Source organism: Paroedura picta, chromosome 6, assembly GCF_049243985.1.
Source record: "Paroedura picta isolate Pp20150507F chromosome 6, Ppicta_v3.0, whole genome shotgun sequence".
NCBI classification, from domain to species: Eukaryota; Metazoa; Chordata; class Lepidosauria; order Squamata; family Gekkonidae; genus Paroedura; species Paroedura picta.
Window position 1 is genome coordinate 93,717,636 of NC_135374.1, and position 22,647 is coordinate 93,740,282.

General features: G+C 42.1%; 1 protein-coding gene across 11 annotated transcripts in view; it reads right to left on the reverse strand.

Moving 5' to 3' along the window:
• ARHGEF7 (Rho guanine nucleotide exchange factor 7) overlaps window positions 1–22,647 on the reverse strand; it is a 123,424-nt gene that overhangs the window by 72,496 nt on the left and 28,281 nt on the right. For 10 of the 11 annotated variants that reach the window (XR_013232132.1, XR_013232134.1, XR_013232133.1 and 7 more), the window contains 2 exons: window positions 2,761–2,845; window positions 1,207–1,337 (listed from right to left, as the gene is read on the reverse strand). Coding sequence is in view for 8 of the 11 variants with exons in the window: in XM_077343750.1 (XP_077199865.1) it covers window positions 1,207–1,337; window positions 2,761–2,845 (216 nt within the window). In the remaining 3 variants the exon portion in view is untranslated. Of the gene's footprint in view, window positions 1–1,206; window positions 1,338–2,760; window positions 2,846–7,531; window positions 7,600–22,647 lie in introns of those variants that run through there. The other variant, XM_077343754.1, reaches the window with a different exon arrangement.

Consider the following 22,647-nt stretch of genomic DNA (forward strand, 5'->3'; position numbering starts at 1 on the left):
TTCATGAGATAGTTGTCCATTTAAACACTAGAAACAGGAGCAGCAAAATTCAGTTCTAAGATTTTAATAGATCAATGAAAATCTATTTGGGGGGGGGAGCAGATGTTTCTTCTATCCTTCTTTCTTTTCTATAAAGTTCTGCCCATTTGAAATAAATCCAAGGTGTCTCTGCCCAGAGACTTATGCAGAAGCCTACTTTCTGCCTATTATCCAAACGGGATAATTTCAATCTATGCTAGATCTGCAGGTAACAAGCTTGATTATGCAGACAGACATTAAGGTGCTTCTCATGTAACAATTAAATTTGTGTAATTACTTTAAGGTTCTGTCCTAAATTTTCCACTGATAACAGTGTAGCTATTCCAAGAAACATCCACAACACCACTTTGCCTATTGTCCTGTATGTTTGCACTAGTCTAAACTGATACCAGACGCTGATGCAACCAGACCTGCATGAAAGAACTGCAATCACTTCTTAATATCAATGTGTGAAGTTATTTGAAAATGACTGGAAGAAAGCAGGAATCTGATGAATTAGTATTTCTTTGTATCCCTATGTTGACGAATGCCAACTAATCAGGAGAAATGCCTGAATAAAGGGTTAAGAGGAAAGAGTACAGAACCTCATAATGGAGTTGCTTGACCCCTGTTCAGCATGAAAACAGCAATACCAATTGATTGAACAATCTCATTTCTTTATTAAACACTGGGCAACTCTTGTTCTACAGGATCTCACCTCTACAGCAGAGACTGACACTATTTGCAGATGGTTTAACCATTTATAAGGTTCTCTGAAAGGAAGAAACATGGTAAGTGATTATAGGACTTCCTACATTTCTACGTTACTTTTCCATGGAAAACTATGTTCAAGGACACAAAGAGGGCAATCCTAAGCTGGTCTACACGGAACCCTACTCCGTTCTATTCAATGGGGCTTGCTCTCAGGAAAGTGTTGTTAGAATTGCACTGATAGTAAAGACCAAGCTTATAATGCTAACTTACATAAAATCTAATGAAGAACACAAGACAGCATCACAAAGAGGAAAAGTCTCAAAGGCTCCTGGTTACTGTTCATTACCTTCTCGCCTATCAAGTATCTGTTAATGTGAGTCAAGCTTCTCACTTTGCATCACTCATTAAAGAGAGTGAACAACACTGTTAATGACACAGAGAGAAAGAAAGAAAAAGAAATGGGTCAGTACTTACCAGACTTCGATACTGGCCCTGAAAAAGTTTTGAAGTTCTGCTGTGTAAAGACTGGGTTCCCAAGGAATCGAATGATTTTATCCGGTGAGACGATGGCCTTGCACACACAGAGTCACTTCCTAGCCCAATGTCTAGAAAGGCAAAAAAAAAAATGCTGGTACTTCAGAAAGGCAACAATGAAGAATGTATGTGCCATGAACAAACATGTATGCTTGATTTCCTTAAAAGTTGTTCGCATACTTCTCTCCCTTACAAGGAAAGTGCTGAAACATTAGCTGGAAAGACAAATTTGATAAGCATATAGCCAAGAGACTAACTCAGTCGTTTTCAACCTTTTGACCATGGAGAAGCCCCTGAAACAAATTTTCAGGCTTCGAGGACCCCCAGAAGTGATGTCAGCTGGCCACTCCTCCCTGACACACACCCCAGAAGTGGCATAGCCATCCGCACCCTTCACCCTTCTTTCACTCCCTTCCTTCACCTTTACTACTACTATGATGGCTTTGCCTCATGTAGGCCAGAAGAAAGGGCAGGAGCTTAGAAGAAAGCCCAGGGGCACCACCACCCCCATACCTGTGACAATCTTCAATTGTCCAGAAAAGCAAACTCTTGCCTTCGAAGCAAGAGATTTAATTTATTGAGCAGGAAAGTACACTCATCAAAACATTGTAGAAACTGGGGCCTAAGATACAGGTCTTCACATATATTCCACCTCCCCCGAACACGGGAATCCAGAAAACCAGGATACCATCACATAGCCAAAAGCAAAGCCAAGGGATTTGGCTTCAAGACACGGGGGGGGGGGGAGGGGGCGCACAGAGCAGATGGCTGGAGATAGAAGGGAGGGGAGGGGAGGCTATAAACTAGGCAGAGGAGACAGGCTACCCCCAATTCTTACAAGGCTAAATTCTACATACCTAACTACATAAACATCGCTAAATAATGGCAGAAACAACTGGATTCTGACAATATCATGCCACAACTGACTCCCTTTCCTTTGATTTTTATATCCACAGTCTACCCACCAAGCCCTCCACCTGGAGGCAGCCAGTTCCCTAGCTTGTGGCCAAGTCCATTTAGGCAAGAGGAGAAAGGCCACGGACCCCCTCTGGAGCCCCCATGGACCACCAGGTTGAAAATACCTGGACTAACCAATGGCTATTTATATGTCACTCCTCTACTAAATGAACTTCCAAAAAAAACTAAGGTATTTCCATTTCACTGAGAAACCTGTTGGCAATTAGACCACACAATTCCAACTACTAGCATAGTCTGGAAAATTGGGAGTTCAACATTATGTCACAAAATCAAATGAAATAAATTAGTAATTTTTCCCATCATGAACTTTGTTACGATCACTAGCTATTTTTTCTTATCTAACACTGCCATTCAAATAGTTCCACTTCCTTTATTTAAAAAGGCAAAATACAAATAAGGAATAAGGGAGAAACAGTATTAACAATGAAAGTTAAGTAATTGTAACCATACAAACTACAGGCCTATTGAACTAAACTCTCTCAAGCCCCAAAAAGGAATGTACAAAATTCCACTTACCAGCTGTTACTTTATTTAGAGCAACTAAGGAGCTGAGCACCTTGTTGAAGTTCTGTCCTTGATAAAGATCATTTGCTTCGAAGGTCTGAGAAAGAAAAGAAAATACATCAAGTGTTATACTACTGAGAGCCAGTACAATATAACTTAAATAAAAAGACAGTCCTGAAAAAAATTCTCATGAGCTTTACCAAGCAGTTATATTAATTCATACAATGGCCTTTGAAGATGAGTCACTATGAAGTTGCTGCAAAATCAAGATGCTCAGCTCTCGATTGAGGAGTGGGGATGCTACAAATATATCCAGTTGTGTTTCAACCATGCTGTCTAGCAGTAAAATAACTCTGACACTAATTCAAAGCTCAGAACAATTTCAGGCCTGACTGAAATAATAAGCTGTTTCATTAGTATTTACCTACAAAATTCATATTTTTGTCCTCATCAGGGCTACCAAGGCAGCTAACAGATTAAAAAAACATGCATAATAAAAACACACCTAAAAAACCATTAGAACCAAACAAAAACATGTTATTTATTCATTTATTTATTCATTAGTTCGTTTAATTTATATACCACCTCTCACTATGACATCTTGGGGTGGTATACATAGAACCAGTAAGAACGAATGTACACTGAACTTTTTTAAACGGTGAGAACAAATTAGAACAAGTCAGATCACTCAACGTCAAACAAACTTGGAAGCATGTCTTCAAAACAATTAAAACCAAAGTTAAAGTACACATAGAAAAACATTGAAACAAGACATCAATCACTCTTCAGTTTGGGTTTGATTAAAGAAAAAATTGTGAGAGGAGCAGGCTCACGTGATCAGTCCCAGCTGGACTTCAAAATGGCTAATCCAAAAAGTGGCATGACATGTTAAAATAAATGGGCTGGGTTTATCACTTCCCAACTTCATCAGAGATCTAGGAGAGACCAAAACAGGGGAGAAACTGGGGTTTAGCAGGAGCTGTGTAGCTAACAAAGAGGCAGCCAGAGTTCTCCAAGACACAAAAGGTGACCTCAGCAGATATCCCAGAATGCTCCAGCAAAGGAAACCAACAGAGCCAGCCAGCTGCTACCCCTCCGGTTGCCACACCATATGTCACGTATACATAAGAAAGGGTGGTACTGTGAATATACCTCCAATTAAAATAATGCTTTACTTGTGGATGTTTTATGTATTTTAGTTCGGTTTTTAATGATTTTCAAGATCTGGCCTTATTATGTCTATTTTAATTTGTTAGCCGTCTTGGTAACCCTTTTGAGACCAGACAGGCAGGGTGTAAATCTTATCAAATACATATATATAAATAAGAACCAGAGTTGTTTCGCTTAGCACTCAATTTTCAGGAACATAACCAGAGAGTTAAAGGAGGCATTACTATCTGAAAACAAACTTCTTTATACAAGTTCCCAAGTTAGACATGCAAGGGAAGTCCTGCTCCACATCCTCTTCTTTTACACAGGCAAGATCAGTCATGGCTCAGAACTCCTCTGTTATTGCACCCATTTAATGGACATATTTTCCAGTACAAATTTACTTGACGCCTTCATCAATGTTACTGAAAAGGGTGCTGCAAGCAGGAGGGTTAAGTTACTAAGTATTTACTCAGCACTGAAAGATCGTATTTTACTGTTATGTTGGTTGCCGTAATTGCAATCTCTTTACCGTGCATGCCACTTGTTGCTTATAGCAGTGAACTCTATACTAGAAATACAGCCCCCCCCCCATTTTCTTACTTCCTGCAAATTTTTATTAAACTAGATACAGCAAATTCATACATTTAGATCTTATGCAAATTTAATGAAAAGGAAGCCCCTCTGAACTTTGTTGTATTTACGTAACCCCTTAATATGCAGGCAACACCTTAAGTCAGGGATTCCCAACCAGGGATTCATGGACCCCTGAGGGTCCACAGGACCTCTGGAGGGGATCTGTGGCCTTCCCCTTCTCTTTAATGGACTTGGCCACAAGCTACAGAACTGGCCATCTCTGACCGGAGGGCTCAGTGGGTAGGCCATGGGTGTACAAATCAAAGGGGAGGAATAAATTGTGACATGGTATGGGGGGGGGTCCAGGCTGTCTTCTCAGCTCTTACCCTTCTTTCCAGCATACATGAGGCAGAGCCACCATAGTAGTAGTAAAGGTGTGGGGAGGGAGCAAAAGAATGGTGAAGAGTATGGGTGGTGATCTCAGTTCCAGTGACATGTCACTTCCAGTGGGTGTGGCAGGGAGCCGTGTCCAACTGACATCATTTCTGGAAGAGCCCTTGAAGTCTGAAAATTTATTTCAGGGGCTCCTCCACAGTCAAAAGGTTCAAAAAAAGCTGCTTTAGGTTTTTGCAACTACAATTAAGCAGTTATGACATAAATGTTATTAAGTGCATCCAAACATCTTCAAACATGGAATTTGTTAAACTTCATCTGCAATGTAAAATCAATTTGAAATTATTCTGTTCCTCTTTCTACTTTTCCCCCACAAAAACAACATTCAAATCCAGGATTATGATGCTGATATTGATATTGGTAGTTTTTAATTTTTTTAAATTAACTGCTGAATTATATTATGGATATGTTTTTTTTACTTATGTACCGTATTTGCCGGCGTATAAGACGACTTTTCCCCCCTGAAAAACATGCCTCCAAGTGGGGGGCTCATCCTATATGCCGGGTGCACTTCAGTTGGGATAGATATAGCTGCCCATAGTGGCCTCCCGATGCTCGCCCGATGCTCTGGTAAGGTGACCAGAATTAAGGGACACCGAGGCGGTGAACTCCTCCTGACTTGGAACTCGCTGGGCCCGCATGCCCCATGTCACCATGGCAGCGACGGGCCCTCCCTCCCACATAAGACTCTGAAGCGGGAGAGGGAGAGAGAGAACTCCCCAAGGGCTGGGCAGGCGAGTGAGTGGCGAAGGAGTGGAGAAGGAGGAGAATGCTGGGGGGGGGAGGTGCCAGCCTCTGCTTCCCCTCCCTTTCCCTTGCGCGGTTTCTGGTGTTTTGAAGCCGCCCCCATTCAGGAAAAGAGCAAATGCAGCCAGCCCGGTGCTGGGGCCTGAAAGCTTGGCGCGCAGGGAACGCTACTCCTTGCTCTGCCCTCCACTCGCTTGCTCGCTCCCTCTTTGTTTTCAGTTAAATAAGCAGAGGAAGCTGTTTCAGTTCAATGCACAGAGGCGCCACCGTGTACAAAGCAGCCCCAACTTGCAAGAGAGAATGAGAGAGAGAGAGAGAGAGAGAGAGAGAGAGTTACCCCTCTCCTCTCGCCTTTTTGGGGGGAAGGGAGGTAATCGCTAATCCAAGCATACTTTCTTGCTTTCTTTTTTTATGGCTCTCTCTCTTTCTCTCTCTCCTCCCCCCCTTTCTGATGCTTCTTTTTATTTGGTGTGTGGAAGGTGTGCGGAAGAGGGGGTAGTCTTATACGTCGAGTATATAACAAACTATTTTGAGTGGAAATGTTCAAGTGTCGTCTTATACGCCCAGTCGTCTTATACGCCGGCAAATACGGTGCACCACCCTAAGCCAGCCCGCTGACAGGGCGGCACAAAAATAAATGAATTATTAAACACTCAGCTGGATTACTCCAGTAGTTATTTGGGGTTATAACAGTCCACTGGGTGTGGGCTAGTGGTACTGGAGATAGGTTGCGCCTTATACTGTGCCACGTGCTTTTATGGAGTAACGCACTTTCCAAAGAGCAAATTAAGGAAAAATACAGAAGCCCTCCTAATAAATACATCTTTTTAAAAGTTGTGATTGCTTCTGTAAGCTGCCTTTTAATTTTATTTGTATTATGTTTTTAACTGATATCTGTAAATATTTTAGCTGTCGTTAGCTGCCTCAAGATCACTTAACAGCGAGAGACAGCATATAATAATAAATGTAACAATAAAGTATATTTTCAAAAATAAGTACAATGGTGATAATTAAAAAGCCATCCAATGTCACTTGCAAAGACAGGCCAGTTCTGAGAAAAATGGCAAGTTAGTAAGTTTTCAAAAATATTTATTCTTCAAGAAATGAATCCAACAAATTGTGTTTTTTAAATGTTAAAAATACAGCATCCGCAAAGTAAACTATGTACCCACAGATTACCACTGCAAGTAACCAGGAGGACAATTTGCCGTGGAAAAATAAATGTGAAAAACACAAAATCCTTGCATCAACATTTTCCTCCAACTTTTAACAGAAATATGCATTGTAATCAGGATATGGTAAACTAGTAAATCCTGCATAGTTACCCTAAGTAGAACGCTCATTTTCTGTGTACAGATCTTTTCTGTTTTCCCCCTTAGCAAAATTCCCAGGGCATATCTACATAATGTAGAAATCAGTGTATAGCGAGGCATATTGAAAATAAAAGCTTTGGAGGAAATGATTCATGGCAACAGAGATTGGTATCTCAATCACTGTAAGTACAGTTCACAATTATCACAAACAAGCAAAAAATTTAGAAATGGGCAATCACCAGTGAGGACAAGGAATCTTCATTCTGCTGAAAGGACACACAAAACACTCAAGAGGACCCTCAAAAGCCCTGTTATTTTTAATGTTAAGAAGATAGCTTTTCTTTTGAAATAAAAAAGATGGTATTCCTAACCACAGACTTTCAAAAGTATAGCATGAAGACAGTTTCCAGCAATTCTTCCATAGGGCCACTCAAATACCCACAAGCACAAAGCATGCCAAATAAATGCTTTAAGTACTTTTAAAACAATGAATTAATGGATGCAAAAGAACCCCAATAAACAAGAGAAACAGAATTTAGGTTTACCTTCATTGTGGATTCACTCATAAAAAATAGTTCACAAAACCAGTACGCCAAAAGAACTCAAGAAAAACAGGATGTTAAGAGGCTTACGTTTCCTGTCAAGCTGAGGGTAGTTGGGATAACTGGAACCATTTGATTGGTTCATCCCAACATTCACATCATCATCTCTATACATACCTAGTCTATATTAATCAACAGGAAACTGAACAATGGGATCTGGGGAAGGGGAGGGGAATACTGTTCGTGTAATCCTCTTTCTATCTCCCAACATCACTTTGACTCTGAATCACTAGGAACTCTCTGGAATTGAAGACTTCTGATTATTTAATGATTATATTCACCAGGCACTTTTAACCCACAAAAGGTTCCCAAAGTTTTTTCCAACAACCAATTAAAACACCTGGAATAAAAAAGCTACAAAATTCAATAAAAAGTGGCTAAAGGACAATGATGAAAGGTCTAAAAAAACAAACCCCACATAAATAAAACGGCAATAGATATGTTCAGTCAAAAAGAAAAAGAAAAAAGCAATTAAAACTGGTGGTAATCCGGTAGCTATAACTATACAGACTTGGCACCAAGCAAATCTCAGCAAGATTAATAATGCTAAGCGGGAAGAGAACAATCAGTCACTGGAGGTGGGGAAGCAAATTTCATACCAGTACCAAAGATGGTATTAGGAGCAGAGTACTGTGGCTTACAGCGCACAGTTCCAGAAATTTCCCAGAAAAAGAAATGTAGTGCAGAAAAACTTTTATTTAAAAAGCCAGGGCTTTATTTTTGCATGTACCGTTTTCCCATTTCTAAAAAAATCACTGTTTGAAAAAATTAATAACACTTAACAGATGCTACTGCCAATACACCATTAGGCAAATTTGGCAGTTTCAAATTTATAATGAATATTTTTCATGTGACTGTTCCCAGGAATTTGCAGAGAAATCTAGTGTTATTCATTGGTCAACAAATCCAAATTCAAAAAATCAGAATATAAATTCATCTGATTGACTTAAGGTCTTTTTTTACTTAATTGTAAAAAGAGAAGATATTGCCTTTAAATTTGTCAAGTATTTATTTCAATAAATAATGGCCTTCCTGACTTTCCCCTTTCTCCAGCAGTTATTGCCAATCTTGGGAAAGAGGCATAAGGGAGTGATTTGGCCCCCTTCCCCCTCCACAGCCCAGCCAACCAATCAGTGTGGATATTTTTATGTCTGGAGGAGGGGAACTTACTGGGGTCAGTAATGGGGTGAGGGGAAAGTCAAGAAGATGCACGCCTAACAGTTTTCTGCTGAATATATATATAATATATTCCAAAAAATCATACTAGGTCAGGTCTACTGCTGGAACCAGAAAAATCTACTTTTGGTGGAAAGCTGGTATAATTGCACAGAAGTCAAGGAAGCGGGTTTGGTGACTGTGTTAGGAACTAGTAACCTGCCTCAGAATAACATAAGCAGATGAGAATAGCAATCATCTTCCAGCCTGCTTGATAAATGAAAGACAAGAATGCCTCAATCCTGTGATCTTCCCTTACACAAAGATATGGGTTATGCTCATCAGCAACAAGCAACTTGCTGCCACAGATATGGCAAAGCTTAAATGTAGGTCACTGCATTATTGGTGCACAACACATAACCAAACAAATAAGAACAAAGACTTTTACTAAGTCAAGGAAAGGGGACTTAGAAAGGAAGGGAAAGAAACCAAAGATGAATACCAGCAAAGAATATTCTTTGGAAAGAGAATGCAGCGAGCAACAACTTATGCAATAAATAGAAAAGAACCAGGAAGGTTCTTGGCTGTCCCCTTGTAGCATGTGCAGAGAGGCAGATCTCTCTCCTGGGAAAGGGGATTTGAGTAGAAATTGGCTCTAGAGCATTCCAGAACTACTTCCTTACAAGCACAATACTCCTATCTGGAGTTGCACAAAGGCCAAGAAAAACAGTCATCAGCAATAGGCAACACCACCAAAATCAACTAGTTCTTGAATGCTTGCCAAATGTAGCAAGAAATGCACCAGTTAAAACCTGACAGGGCTGGGATGCAACCAAATTTCTTGAGACACGCTCTAACAGAAGCTAACAACAACGCATACAAAGGTGCTAATTCGTGACGATAAAATGATAAGCTGCGGAACAACGCCCCATATGAATCACATGATACTTCCAGTAAGAGATCAAGGATGCTGTGCTGAACAGTCACCTTTAAGACTCTGAATACTTACTGCCTATCAGGGTTGGCAATACTAAAATAAATGCTGGCTACATTGGACCAGTATACCTCACAACCTGTGCATAAGGACCCTAAAGTGGATTGCAAAGCCACGTGGGTAGCTTCCCTAATGGTTGCCCCATTCTACTGCTCTTTTTAAATTTATTTTATTTTTATTTAGATTTAGATTTTTATACCGCCACTCATGACAGGCCGTCTTGGGGCAGTTTACAAAATAAAACCAATAAGAATGCAATATAAAAGCCCATAAAAACTCCTTAACAATACAGATCAGAATAAAGTGGAAAAACAGATGACAGCATAATACTTCCTAAAAATTTAAACCAGTAACTGTTCCAGCCAAGGGCCTGAATAAATGAACAAGTGACCTTGAAAACAACATCTTCCATGACATACATTAGGTGTTATTTTTTTCTACACTGCATATACACACTGATCAAGTAAAATCATGTCCTGATGGTTACTAGAGTTAGTTTATTCAAGTCTTACAGAGGTTAAGAGGGAGTAATCAAGAAGGAAAGGGTGATCATAGGCTGGAGTGTAATCTCCATATGCAATAGCTATGTATCTCGGAATGACCAAGGGTCAACTGTGCCCTTAGTGCAATGTTTGTTAGTAGAACATGGAATGCTGAATGTTATGGGTACCAAGGTCATCATTTGCTAAGGATGCCCAAAACCCTAGAGCCAGCCTTGGATGGGTCACCATACCAAGTATATTTAGACTTGTGGGTCATCACACCAAAAGGGTGGGGACTACTACTCAAGTCTGATTCAGTGCAAAGCATTTTCATGTACCCTTAGGATTTCAACGTGCATTAGTATCAGTATGAATAGCATACCCAAAGATACCTCAGCAGCAGCAGCTGACTCTTAGCAGTGAATAAGGGACAGATACCTTGAGAACTTGCTAGAAATACAACAGTTCCTTGGGACAGTCCAGCTAGGAAACTGAACACAGAGCAATCGTAAGCAAACTACTCAGAATAAAGTCCCAATTTAACTCAGAGGGCATTTCACTGAAGAAAGTGCTCTTAGGATTGACACATTCTTGTGTGGATTGCAACATGTATAGTACAAACCATCTTGTCTACTTCCAGCTTGGTTACAAGTGCAGACTTCTAATCTGGCAAGCCAGGTTTGATTCCACACTCCCCCACATGCAGCCAGCTGGGTGACCTTGGGCTCGCCCCAGCACTGATAAAGCTGTCCTGAACGAGCAGTAATATCAGGGCTCTCTCAGCCTTACTTACCCCACAGGGTATCTGTTGTGGGGAGAGGAAAGGGAAGGTGATTGTAAGCCACTTTGAGACTCCTTTGGGTAAAGAAAAGTGGCATATAAGAACCAACTCTTCTTCCATTCATAACAAGAAGTGTTTTCATAGAACACCCAATAATGATTAAAGGTAAATGTATCCCCTGTGCAAGCACTGGGTCATGTCTGACCCTTGGGGTGGCGCCCTCTAGTGTTTTCATGGCAGACTCAAGACGGGGTGGTTTGCCAGTGCCTTTCCCAGTCATTACCGTTTACCCCCCAGCAAGCTGGGTACTCATTTTACCAACCTTGGAAGGATGGAAGGCTGCGTCAACCTTGAGCCGGCTGCTGGGATTGAACCAGCCTCATGGGCAGAGCTTTCAGACTGCATGTCTGCTGCCTTACCACTCTTCACCATAAGAGGCTCTGTTTGATTAGGAATAATGATTAGGAATAGAATCACAGAATCATAGAGTTGGAAGGGGCCATACAGACCATCTAATCCAGCGGTCCCCAACCTTTTTCCGGTTGAGGACCGCCTCTGGGGGTGGGGGAGAGCTGTCGGTCTGGCTGCCGCGCGTGCGCGTTTTTGCCAGCAGGTGGCGCTTACGCGCATGCACAGAGTAGCTGCACATGCATGTTTTCGGCAGCAGGGGGCGCTGATGCATGCGTTTGCATCCACTGGTGTGCCAGAGGCCACACCTGCCTCTTCCCTCCCCTCTCACAGCAAGAAGCTAGCTGGGCTGCGAGTGAAGCGGCCGCCAAAGGCAAGCTTCTTGCTGGGGGGGGGGAGGCAGGCGCGGCTGCCGGCAGTCCCGTACCGAGGCCTTCGGGCTGCGGACCAGGGGTTGACGACCCCTGATCTAGTCCAACCCCCTGATCAACGCAGGATCAGCCCAAAGCATCCTAAAGCATCCAAGAAAAGTGTATATCCAACTTTTGCTTGAAGACTGCCAGTGAGGGGGAGCTCACCACCTCCTTAGGCAGCCTATTCCACTGCTGAACTACTACCCTACTGTTTTCTTCCTGTTACCCCATTGTCTTCCTGTTGCACACATTTCCCTTCCTTTCAGGAAGGGGTCATTTGTAGTTTTATGTTGGCACTTATTGTAAGGACCCCATCCCCTCCTCCAGTGGATACTTCCTTGAACAGTAGGGTCCCCTCCCTCTTATTTTGGACTTCGTTGTTTTACTAGCCACCCACCTTTACAGCCTAAGTGCCAAGAGAATCTGAAACTTGAGGAGTATCATAAGGGGACCTAACTACAGCCATGACACTGGGAAATCCCAGAGAGGGAGACGGCTGTGTTGTCATTAGAAGCCAATTAAGTGTGACCTTCCCCAGCTCAGTGGCATATCATTCTCAATAATAAAAAGACTTTTCAACACTGGAGTCATCACCCAATATTCCAGAGGTATCTGCCTAGCCCAAAGAAGCTAATATTTTTTAACCAATGCCTGGCTCCTGGTTCCTTTTTTACTCAATCAAGAACAACACGCAAATTATTTTACACTACATTCTGTTTCTGAAGCTATCTTGACTCGCCATAACTTTTGTGTCAATGCAGATCTGACTCACTTCAAATCAGGCTCTTCTAATGACAGCATGCCCTTCTTCGCTGTACTCAGGTGCCATGCACATTTGGCCCCGATATTTTCTTGCCAAAATTTGGCATTATGTTCAAATGAGCCACTGAGAATCAAACTTTACTTTGACCTAATCCAAAGTCAAGATGGCCCACCCAGCCCTCCAAGGTTTCGCCAAAACCTGGAAAGGCTTTTCTTTCTCTCTTGGGTATCCACTTGCACCATATAACTTTTAGAAGGAATTGCCTGCTGGGTGGGTTAGGACTCCCAGCTTCCCTTCCAAGTTCTGAAGTCTTGCTCCTTTGTCTCTTGCTGCTTAGTACCTGGTCACCATGGGTACAGCCTACTGCCTTGTGAGCCATTGGACAAATAACCATTTGCCAACAGACTACCTTCCCCCTGGCATGTCTTTTAAAGCAGTGTCAAAGACAGTGAAGATCTATGTGGTACAGAGAACCACTACTAGCATGAAAGTTTTAAAGCATGTATTTAAAAAGAAAATGTTCACAAGCATACTTTTAGCACAGCAACAGAATGAGCAACAGATTCAAAAAGAAATGGGTAAAAAGCATTCTTCTCTCTCTGTCTCTATACATGCCCTATCAGATGTTAAATTATGGGACAGGCTCCTAAGCTTAGGATGTTATAGATCTCTAAAGAGTTTCAATTGCCTCCAGGTCTTCAGGCTAGCACATGGTGAATGGCCCCCTCTCTGATGGATTCTGCACCAAAGACAGCCTCTTTGGTCCCCTGAATTTTTTAAAATTTCTATTCAGCAACCAGTGACCAGGTCAGGCTGGGTCAAGGAAGTTTTTCCTGGAGTTCCTTTCTGAAGTCACTAGTCTTTAACACCTCCACATCTCTGTTCCCTGCTTGAAGGGGAGGAGAGACTAGATTCTCCTATTGTCTCTAGCTAGACCTATTAGCATTTCTTAAAAGCTAGCTGAGGTGAAGCCTCGAATGCCATTCACAGATTTCTTCTTCCCTGCCCAGAGAGAGGATAAAACACCTTTTTAAAATACAAAAGTCTTGCTCATTTCATGTTCAGAAGGAAAAAATGCATTTCTTCATTAATGCATAGGGTCACCGTAAGTCGGAATTGATTTGATAGAACTTAACACACAGAATCACTGTTTCATGTGAACATGCTAACAATATTATTTACAATGGGAATTGATAAGAAAGTGCAGTTTAAACACAAGCCATGGCCTTCAGTTTGCAAGACCTGAGAATAGCTGTTAGCAATAGCACATTTGGGAGGATTAATTCACAGGGTCGACATAAATTGAAAGTGACTTGATGGCACAACACACACAATACGTAAGATGACACTTCTGATTTTGTCTGTCATACTACTACTCTTCAATAATCAAACTATACTGCTTTGTAAATGTGCTTTGTCTGTAAATGTGCTTCTCTGACAATATAGCATTTTTCCAGAAAAGCAAATTGTTGGCAAACTTATTATTCTACCTGAATAGCCCAGGTATGTCCAATCTCACCAAACTCTGGAAGCTAAGCAGTGTGAGTCTCGTTTAGTGTTTGGGTAGGAGACCTCCAAGGGAAACTTGGCTCACAATATAGAGGCAGGCAATGGAAAACCACTTTCAAACATCTTTTGCCTAGCTTTCAGACAATCCTACAATTGTAGAATCTCCTAGCTATACTAACACACAAGCCATACGATCACGAAATAATTCATTTTTTAAAAATTAATTAGTAATTTTAAGTGTGGTATCTTAAGTGAAGTTTAAGCACAAAAAATGAACAAGTTAAGAAGTTTTTAAACAACCTATCCTAAGAAAGTAAACCTGGATAAATGCTGATTTTGGTAGGTAACCATGCTGTTCCGAAGCAGCAGAACAAAATTGGAGCCCAGTGGCACCTTTAAGACCAAGAAAGTTTTATTCAAGGCATAAGATTTCATATGCAGGCTTGTACGTTGAATACAACTTTGCTGATCATAAAGGAGCTCAAACTCTGCTCTTCAGCATATAGAATCATAGAGTTGGAAGGGGTCACACAGGCCATCTAGTCCAACCCCCTGCTCAACGCAGGATCAGCCCAAAGCAACCTAAAGCATCCAAGAAAAGTGTGTATCCAACCTTTGCTTGAAGACTGCCAGTGAAACAAAGGTTGGATACACACTTTTCTTGGATGCTTTATAACAGTGGTCCCCAACCTTTATTAGGCTGGGGACCAGCAGGGCATTGGGCCGCGCCCGCAGGGACCGCGCAGGCCACGCCCACGCTTCCGGCTGCGCCCGCGAGCCGCGCCAGGCCGCGCCTGCGGGCCACACCCGCGGATCGGGCCGCACCCACGAGCTTCCCAGGCTGCAAGCTTGCGGCCTGGGAAGTTTTTTACTGCGGGGGGGAGGGGCGGGGAAGGGGAGCCGCGGCCCGGCGCCATGGCCTTTGCGGCCCGGCGCCGGGCCGCAGCCCGCAGGTTGGGGACCACTGCTTTATAATATGCTATATTATTTATAATATGCTATAGTAATGTTGTACAATTAGCCCTTTGACACTAAAGACAGATGGACCCCCAATGGTTTCAAAGATGGTACACTGTAAACCTTTCCCTAAATACAACCCAATCATTTTCTAAGACAGAAATTCCCTTCACCTTTTTCCAAACGATAAACACAGATGGGGCTTTCTCCCTAAGTAAATAACGATCAAGATGCAATTGTCTCACATTTCTATTTGTTCATAGGCCTGTTTCAACAAGTTTGCAACAAAGCCATAGTCACATGTAGTCCTCATATTGAAGCAATGTAAGTAACTATTGATCAAATAAGCAAAATCCAGTAGCTGCCTTCGAGAATATTACATTTTTAAAATATCCCAACATACAAAAAAGCCTGGTATTAGCACTTGACGACTTTCAATTCACAGCAAGCACTACTTCCACTAACCCAAAGCAAATTTGGCAAGCTTAAGATAAAATATTGTTTTAAGTAGGAGTACAGAGGAAAATGGGGGAGGAGAGGACAGTTCATCAAATAAGTTGACGGTAAGTCAGCAGGCTAGCCTCATTGCCAAAAAAAGAATACCACATGCTTGGATGGACTAACAAGGGAATTACACACCAGGCACAGAAGGTACTTGCCCCATTCTCATCTATATTAGTAAGCCCTACATTGGCCTGCTGCTTTCAGCTTCACAGAATCAGAATCACAGGATCATAAGAGTTGGAAGGGGCCATACAGGCCATCTAGTCCACCCCCCTGCTCAACGCAGGATTAGCCCTAAGCATCCTAAAGCATCCAAGAAAAGTGTGTATCCAACCTTTGCTTGTACTCCTTTGCTTGTACACCGTTGTACTCCTTCGGGTAGAGAAAAGTGGCATATAAGTAGAATCATAGAATCATAGAGTTGGAAGGGGCCATACTGGCCATCTAGTCCAACCCCCTGCTCAATGCAGGATTAGCCCTAAGCATCCTAAAGCATCCAAGAAAAGTGTGTATCCAACCTTTGCTTGAAGACTGCCAGTGAGGGGGAGCTCACCACCTCCTTAGGCAGCCTATTCCACTTCTAAACTACTCTGACTGTGAAATTTTTTTCCTGATATCTAGCCTATATCGTTGTACTTGAAGTTTAAACCCATTACTGCGTGTCCTCTCCTCTGCAGCCAGCAGAAACAGCATCCTGCCCTCCTCCAAGTGACAACCTTTCAAATACTTAAAGAGGGCTATCATGTCCCCTCTCAACCTCCTTTTCTCCAGGCTGAACATTTCCAAGTCCCTCAACCTATCTTCAAAGGGCTTGGTCCCTTGGCCCCAATCATCCTCGTCGCTCTCCTCTGTACCCTTTCAATTTTATCTACGTCGAAGTGAGGCCTCCAGAACTGCACACAGTACTTAACTTGCCACGTCTCCACAGAGGCACAGAGAAACTGTGAAGACTCTAAAGAGCAGCAACCCAAAGTATCTCAAGTGTTTATTTGTTGTTGCTGTCAGCCATTCAGTCGTGCCCGACTCTTACCGTTCTCATGGCACAGCTATCGATACACTCCCCCAATCCTGCACCACCTCCCTCTGCCATGCAATGTTCTAGCCAGTGTCCATCCCGATTGTGTCGAACCACTGTACCCTTTGTCGGCCTGGTTTCTTTTTTCCACTGACCAATCCTAGCATAATTGCTTTCTCCACTGCGTTGGATCGCATGATATGGCCAAAGTAAATGAGCCAGAGTTTCGTGATTTTGCCTAGCAGTGATAAATCAGCCTTTTGTGCTATAGTATTTCCTTATTTGTGAATTTTGCTGCCCACGGAATCTGCAGAAGCCTTCTCCAACACCAGAGTTCAAACTAATCGATTCTTCTCTTGTCAGTTTTTTGCAACATCCAACTTTCACAGCCATAAGTGGCTACTGGAAATATGATAGATATAGCTAATCTACATTTGGTAGTCAGGATTATATCCTTGCTTTTCCATGTTTGGTTCAAGCTCATCATTGCTGAGTGACCCAGAGCAATCCGACGTTTTAGTTCCATAACGCAGTCACCCGTCTCATCAATTTGTGATCCAAGAAAAAATGAATTCTTGAATGCACTCGATCTCTTCACCATCAATTGTTATTGTGACATGTCTGCTTTTTGCAGTGGTCATTATTTTTGTCTTGTTAGTGTTTAAGAAAAGGCCAAATTTCTTACTTACTTCATTGATCTTTGAAATCAGCTGTTCTAGGACTTCCTTAGTTTCTGACAGGAGGGGAGAGCCATCAGCATGTTGTTAATGTTGTTGTTGTTGTTGTTGTTAAGTGCGAAGCCATGTCCGACCCATCGCGACCCCATGGACAGAATACCGAAGATTATTTAATTATTTTACATTCCTTCCTCCAAACTTAATTCCAATATTTGATCCTTTGGATTCAATCTCTCTCTCTCATAATGATCTGAGCATATAAGTTAAACAGGAAGGGGGAAAGAAGAGTGTATATATGTATGCATAACCCTCAAAGATTGAGGAGGCTGAAAGGGAAACTTAAGGGTAGGAGCGTGAGAATCTGAAATGAGGCAGAGGTATTTAAAGTAAATATGAAACAGCTTTAATTTAGGTGTATGACTGTAATCATATGGGTGTCTACTTGGGATTGAACTCAGTGGGTTAAACTTTTGTAGACTCTGACTACATCATTACATTGTTTTCATGGTTAAGTGTTGGATGCTTGCCGTCATCTCAGTGTCTTTGCATCTGCCCAGACTGGAAGCCTGTATCTTACCAAGCAGTTGCACATTTTCTTCCTATCTCAGTGAGGCTACAGTATATATTTACATTATAGATTACACTTATCTAGGAGTACGTCTCACTGAATACTCTGGGACTTGACTGAGAGCCAGCTTGGTGTAGTGGTTAGGAGTGCGGACTTCTAATCTGGCAAGCCGGGTTTGAATCTGCGCTCCCCCACATGCAGCCAGCTGGGTGACCTTGGGCTTGCCACAGCACTGATAAAGCTGTTCTGACCGAGCAGTAATATCAGGGCTCTCTCAGGCTCACCCACCTCATAGGGTGTCTGTTGTAGGGAGAAGAAAGGGAAGGCAACTGTAAGCCGCTTTAAGCCTCCTTCGGGTAGCGAAAAGCGGCATATAAGAACCAAGTCTTCTTCTTCTTCATCTTGCTTCTGTATAAACATACATAAGAGTGGGATGCAAGGAAAAAGTTACAGTTTCATACAAAAAAAATCCTAGTAAGATGGATGTTCACAACAGAGGAAGCATTCTACAGGGTCTTCTACCATGATCAGTGGCCAGTGGTTACAGCTCTAGAATCTGACAGCAGTATTAAAATTATTAGGTTAGGGATAAACAACATGTTAACAGGAACAAGACAAACCAACAGGCCAGTAAAACATTGTAATACACTCTCCATCACTGAAGATTTTTAAGGCCAGGTCAGAGAGACAGCTGGTTAAACTGGCTGACTTAACCCATAAGGCAGGAGGAAACCCAATGAAGAAGAACTACTCTGTGTCACATCTATATATTCAGAAACACAGAGCAATGAAAATGAGGGCTGTACAGAACTTTAAAATAATAGAGTTTGCTAGGAATTCTGTCTCATGATGGGTAATAACCAGTAGGATATCATGACACATTCCTTCAGACCATATAAAAATTAATCTACAATTAGAAGTTTTCCAGCGCTTGATTTTCTTTACTTCATTTATATCCTAGCTTTCTCCATAAAGGGGATCCAAAGCAAATTATAAAATTCTCCCATGTGATTGGACAGGCCACTATGGGCCAGCTGCAAGGTTTCCTAGATGAAGCATCGGTCTTGGACTCATTCCAGTCTGCCTTCTGGCGGGCCATGGTGTGTGTGTGGGGGGGGGGGGGAGACAGCTTTGATCGCCCTCACAGATTACCTCCAGAGGCAGCTGGACTGAGGCAGGTCAGCACTACTGTCATTATTAGATCTCACAGCAGTGTTTGACACCGTCCATTATGAACTTTTGGCTCACGTATTTGGGGATACATGGTTTGGCCCTATAGTGGCTGACCTCTTTCCTTCAAGGTGGGGGCAGAGGGTAGCTATCGGGGAAGAACATTAGCACTACTGCCCACTGCCTTGTGGGATGCCACACAATTCTTTCCCCAATAGTATTCAACATTTATACACCCCCTCTCACACAGCTGGTATGGGGGTACAGGCTAGGGTGTACCCAGCTCTTCCTACTGATGGGTGGCCGGCCAAACACACCCACAGAGTCACTGGCCAGATGCCTGAAAGCTGTAACAGGATGGCTCCAGCAGACTTGCCTGAAGATGGAAGTTGGGAAGAAAGGGACAGAAGAAGAAGAAGCCTACTTTCCCTGCCGCAATAGAGTGCAATTAACAGCTTTGTGCATCAAGAGCTTAGGGGTGATCGTTGATACATCCTTAACAAATGAGGTGCAGGTCACAAATATAGCTCATCAGGCATTTTACCACCTGTGCCAGAAGCTACTAGAACCCTATCTGGCCCCAGAAGATCTAGCCACTGTGATCCATGTACCTGTCACCTCCAGGCTCGATTTCTGTAACTCCCTCTATACCCTTGGCCCTGATCCAGAAATTACAGCTGGCACAAAATGCAACAACATGGGAATGTCATTGAGGGTTCATATTTGACCTGCCCTCCAAGAGTTGCATTGGTTGCCAGTGGAGTTCCAGATCAGATATAAGGCTCCAGATCAGATATAAGGGACCTTTAAGTCCCTGTTCAGCCTGGGCCCTGCACATCTGAAGAACCACCTCTCCCAATATGTCCCCTGGAGGGCACCATGCTTGGCAAACACCGATTTACTGGTGACCCCAAGGAGGTGCACCTGGTCTCAACCTAAAGCTGAGGCTCCTTTGCAGTTCTATATATATATATAGATGTCAACTAGGCTAACAAATTCTACCATATGGTAGAATTTGTTAGCCTAGTTGACATCTAGGCCCTGAGAGAGTTGTAAAAGTTCCACAGAGGCTGCAAGACGGTACTCCTCCATCAGGCTTATGATGGAGACCTGGGCAGCCCGAAGCGTTCTCGGCCTTTCTCTACCTCCTCTTTTTTGGCTTCCCCCTATTTTACTCTTTTAACTGTTTATGGAATGTTTTGTTGTTGTCAACCACTCTGAGCCCATATGGGAAGGGGTGGTACAGAAATTAAATATTATTTATCCTAACAACAATCCTATGTAGTAGGTTAAGTTGACAGTGTTTCTGATTGGAACAAGGTGCTCCAGTGTGCTTCAATGGCAGAGTGGAAATTTGAACCTGTGTCTCCAAGATCCTAGTCCATCACTTAAACCACTACCCCACTTTGGCAATCCAGCTGCTGTTGATGAACCACTGGCAGAAGGAGACCACAAGGAAATCACTGCAAGGATTACACCAAGCTCCCACTTGGACAGGATCACAAATAATACAATCAACAGCATTCATTCAATCTATCTATCCATAATAAGGCAATTGCAGATATATGGAAATATTTGTTTTCTGAATATTTACTCTATCACCCACTACAGAATTTATCATAGACTGCAAGTTTTTTACCCAGAGGGGGATTCTGTTTGATATGCGCATGAAGAGCTTGTTATTTTATTCTTCAACCTCAGCAAGTCTATCAAAAGGTCAGGTGAATGGCTGGGGCACAATACCTGGAGAACACATGTACTGTGTGCAGCCAATCTGATAAATGCTATGCCTATCACCGTAACATGCAACAACCGACTACTTCAGGTAAATGCCAACTTCAGACAGCCAAGAGACATGTAGTGTGAAGTGTGACAACATGAGGCGGACTTTAAAACAAAGGTATTCGCACTCATCAAACACACCAGGAAGGTCCAAGAAAATGATCTTCTGATCCAGCCCTGTGTCTACACTAGCTGATACCTTAACATATATAAAGTTTTCCCCCTTCATTTCCTGTTTAATACCATTGTCAGTGAGAGAAGATGCTGTCTGGATTCAGAATGACACATGGAGACACGGGTTTTGGAAAAAATAGAATACATGTGAACATGTGTAAAATGTACAGAGCATATTCTTAATCTGCCAGGCTTCATTCTTTTCCAGCCACCAATGAGGAGGATGGAATAGGCTGCCTAAGGCAGCCTTCAAGCAAAGGTTGGATACACACTTTTCTTGGATGCTTTAAGGATGCTTAGGGCTGATCCTGCGTTGAGGGCGGGGGTTGGACTAGATGGCCTGTATGGCCCCTTCCAACTCTATGATTCTATGATTCTAATAAAGAACAAAGAAAAAGTTCAAGTAATGTACTGCTGGAGCATCTGTACAGTGCAGGTCATTTGCAGGGCAGGACAGAAATGCAAAACCTCCATGCCACCCTAGCCCAGTTCCTTGGTGAGTATTCATTTAAATAACAAAGTAACATTGTGAATAATATAAAATGAAATTTAATACACAACATGATTTATAGTCACCACCACAAAGTGACAATTTAAATAAAGAGAATTATATCAGATTTCTCACTTTCTAATTCATCAGCTTCCTGAACAATCATCATGTATAATTGCCTGATAAAAATTCAAACATTTCTACATGCAACTAAACAAAGTATTTGTGCTCCCTGGAAGCATAAAATCTCTGGTCATAAATGCCTTTTGCATTACTGGATTTTATCTGCTTAAAGGGCTAGGGGGTGAAAAAAAAAATGTTTGGCTCATTCTCTCTCTGACACTGCACAAAATCACTTGTTTGAAACCAACCAGCAGTTTCTAGAAAAAATGTCTGAAAGTTATCAGGCACAAAGCAAATGTTCATACAGTTCGCCTGACAGAGACTAAATAGTCATTAATTGATAATACATATTCAGGGCCCATCTTACGAGCTAGTGATAATTTGTGGTCATCACTAGTAACTCCTGTTCCTGCAAGTCTTATGTGTACCAAAAACAGGGCGCTGGGGTGACTATATTACACAAAAAGAGTATGACTTTCAATAGCAGTTGTAGCTCCACCAGATGATACGAACCCCTTCCCCCTCTGGAGTTGTGGCCGGGGATGTGGCTTTTTTTCATTCTGAATCAAGGCCCTCAACCAAAATGGAAAGGTGCTCCAAGCAAGTGGATCTGTGAAGGCCTAAGGCAGCACACAACCTGTTGTGCAATAGAAAAAATCTTGAACAGCAAAAAAAAAAAATCTCTAATTGATCCATTTATTTGAAAGTAAGCTTTAACTTACTGTGTTCAATAAAAAGTCACATATCAAAAGATTCTGGATAGAAAACCATATTACATTCAACTATGAAGTTAAATCACAGGAAAGTTACTTATTTAAAATTATTTTAAAGTGTACTTATTTATACCATGCCTTTCTCTGCAATGAGGAACCAAAAACAACTTAGAAATCTTCTATCATCCATTTATCCCCACTCTGACACTGGAACTAGTACACCACAATGCTAAAAATCTAACTCTATTTTCTTAGGTGATTTGTTTTTCTTCACCCTGACTTACCTGTCGTCATCATATATATAATATAATAATAATCTATAATAATAAAATGTCAACTTCTTAGCAAACCGTTTATCCCTAACTGAAAGCAAGCCTCAAT